Below are 2,936 nucleotides of genomic sequence, written 5' to 3'. Positions count from 1 at the left end.
TGATCCTCCGATGTGTTAAAGAGCTACTGTTATCATACCCGAACTTTTGAAGAAAAAAAATCAATGCACATAAAGAAAATGTAAGAAAAATGGCTAAGATGAACTTAGATCTTGAGCTACTAGAAGTAAATTGACAATCAAGAACAAAAGGCTAAAAAATAGGTTATACATTTCATGATTGTTTTTCATCTTCTATCATGTATGTAATTATCTTTTAATTGTAATATGTATGTAACATGTAATGTCTCTTTTGGTTTGTCTATCTATCCAAAACCAATCAAAGTATCAAGTTGCAATAAATTCAAAGTATCAAGTTGCAATAAATTCAAAAAAAAGGTACTAAAGTTACATAATTGAACAAACCGCATGTATGAAAATAACAATTAGCCCAAAAGAGAAAATAAATAAAATAATCGAAATTACTAATTTACCCTTGACTTAACGGAAATAATAGACGGGGTTAGAAAAAAGTACTAAAATTGCAAGTTTTAGAAAATTGAGGTAGTCATTTGCAATAAATTCAAACACGGTACTAAAGTTGTGTAATTAGACAAACCACAGGTACTAAAATGACACTTTTAACTCTTAAATTTAAGAAATAGCAAGAACGGTCCTTAATTAGGTGACAACACCCACCTTGTTCCTTTCAAAAGGATCTAAAAATCAATTTCTTCTTATGATAGAGTTTAATCAACTTTATCCTTATAGTGACGAAGCTTGTAACAAGCGTCGTGGGAGAAATTTTAAATTTTCATAAACAGAGGGTTTTTAACTAACAAATTACAGTTTTAAGATGTTTTTATCGGTCACTTGATAAGACAATGTGTTTATAGATGTTGATATACACGTTTTTAGAGTTCACGATAACCCAATTTAAAGTTTCACTTTGATCTCTAGAATATCCTTAAATAAGGTCGATTGATTCATGGAAAACCAAAATATTTGAACCAAAATTTGCTTGAAACCAAAATTAGGGTCGTTTGATTAATGGAAAACTTTTGTTGGAATTGAAATATCAAAGCAAAAATAAGAGACTGATGTACATACAGGCTTTGAGAGTGACTCATGAAATTCATCATCATTATTAACCTTGCCAAATAAACAACATTCTACTCGATCCCTCCTGACCGCCGCCCCGGCAACATGACTCATCAAGTGCTCCATAATCCTTCTAATAAGACACCCCATATACACATCCTAAAACATTAATTAAAAAAAAAATGAACATAACTGCAGCAGCATCACCATCATCGATCTTACTTACTCTTTAGCATTCTTCCCACTTGAATAATAACTCTTAAAAGCCGTGGGTAAATAAAACGGCAACAAAAACCCAAACAAATTAAACCCCCAATATACCAAATTCACCAAAGCCAAGACCCTCCCCATAAACAACCTCCTACTACTCCCATGAAAATCCTCTTCCACTTTCATTAGCTCACACCTCACCCACTCCATCAACGCGAATATTCGAGTCGAGTTGTACACCACCATCACCAGCATCCTCATCGGCAACGAGAACCCGAAAGAACCCGCCACCTCTTCCAAAAAATACTGACTAGCCAACAAAAACACATGCGGGGTAGCTGCTTTGATACCTTCTTTGTCACCTTCAAAAACACCTTCAAATATGTACGCCACCGGGAGGAAAAGACCCACGGCGGCACCGAGGATGGTGTAGAGGCGGAGTATGCGGCTTTTTGAGTCGAGTGAGCAGGTGTGGGATTGGGAGAGCGTGGGGAAGGCGACTTTGGAGAGGAAGTACATGTAGAAGAAAGAGAATACGACGAAAGCGAGGTCTAACGCCGCAACCATGCCCGAGGCGGACAGGACGATGGCTACGGCTAGGGAGTTGAGTTGTTGGAAGGAGAAGACCATGCCACGGTGTTTTTGTTGGTGGTGGTTTAGATGCAGATGCTTGGGTTCTTCTTTAAGGAGTATGTCGCCGGTAGGTCCAACGCCGCCTGACATTTTTTTGCTAGCTTTTACAAAGTGTAAAGAGATGTGAGTTTGCAAAGAAAGAAATGGTGTTTGTGAGGATGAGGGTTTGAGCATTTGAGAAGTGGGATGAACGAGTGTCGCACGTGGCAGAGAGTGAGTTAGAAGGAAGACACGTGGATATGGATGCGAGATGACGTGCGGTGAGTTTGACCCATTCACGACCGCTTTACGTTAAAACATCTCTTGCTCTCAACTAGACGTACATAAACCGGGTTAAAACTCAAAACTGGTTTGGATTGAAACCGGTTCAGTTTGGTCAACAAAAGTCAAACCCGGTTTATTACCTGTTTCGGTTCGGGTTGAAACCGGATTTTTACCATGCTACGATCGGTTTCGATTCGGGTTTGATCGGTTTCAGTTTGGGTTTGACCGGTTTTAGCCAGTTTTGGTTCGGTTAACCGGTTTGGAACCGGTTTTAGTGGAGAAAATAATAAACCAATTCCGAACCTACGGTTTCAAACCGGTTTCTACATAATCGGTTTCAAACCGGTTCAGTTTCAGTTTAATTTTCGAGTCGGTTCAGTTAACCGGTTTATTTGCCCACCTCTACTCTTAACCCAGATTAAGTTGCATACAACAGTTGGTCTTTTATTGTTATGATGCAATGTTTTTAGCCTAAAACATACAAACAGCTAAAAGAACAGAGTTTTCTTGACTTACTTATAGGGCCGCTTTCAAAAATTTATGTTTCGGCCTGAGTTGAAATAAAAAGGCTCTTAAACCATAACGAGTAATAAAATATAATATAAATGCTAAATTTTTAAAAGAAAAACGCTAATAAAAAGGCCGGATGTCACAATTAAGACTTAGGAATCAGCCTCTGATAACTGGTCTCTCAATGTTTACGGAATTCAATCAGCCACTACTCGACACTCGTGCATGCTTATTATTATTACTACTACTATTATTATTATTATTTATTTTTTTTATTATTT

The 2,936-nt window shown here is 37.5% G+C and overlaps 1 protein-coding gene across 1 annotated transcript; it reads right to left on the bottom strand.

Annotated features, from left to right (window-relative positions):
• Positions 1-1,260: 1,260 nt before the first annotated feature.
• Positions 1,261-1,971, bottom strand: LOC143553085 (uncharacterized). The gene has a single exon (XM_077043148.1). It carries the CDS (start codon positions 1,969-1,971, stop codon positions 1,261-1,263), a length of 711 nt encoding a protein of 236 aa, XP_076899263.1.
• Positions 1,972-2,936: the final 965 nt, after the last annotated feature.

Source organism: Bidens hawaiensis, unplaced genomic scaffold (genome assembly GCF_021521415.1).
Source record: "Bidens hawaiensis isolate Kalapana, Puna unplaced genomic scaffold, B.hawaiensis_p1.1 tig00017141_1, whole genome shotgun sequence".
NCBI classification, from domain to species: domain Eukaryota; kingdom Viridiplantae; phylum Streptophyta; class Magnoliopsida; order Asterales; family Asteraceae; genus Bidens; species Bidens hawaiensis.
The sequence above is the reverse complement of the archived record's forward strand: the minus strand, read 5'-3'. Positions and strand labels throughout refer to the sequence as shown.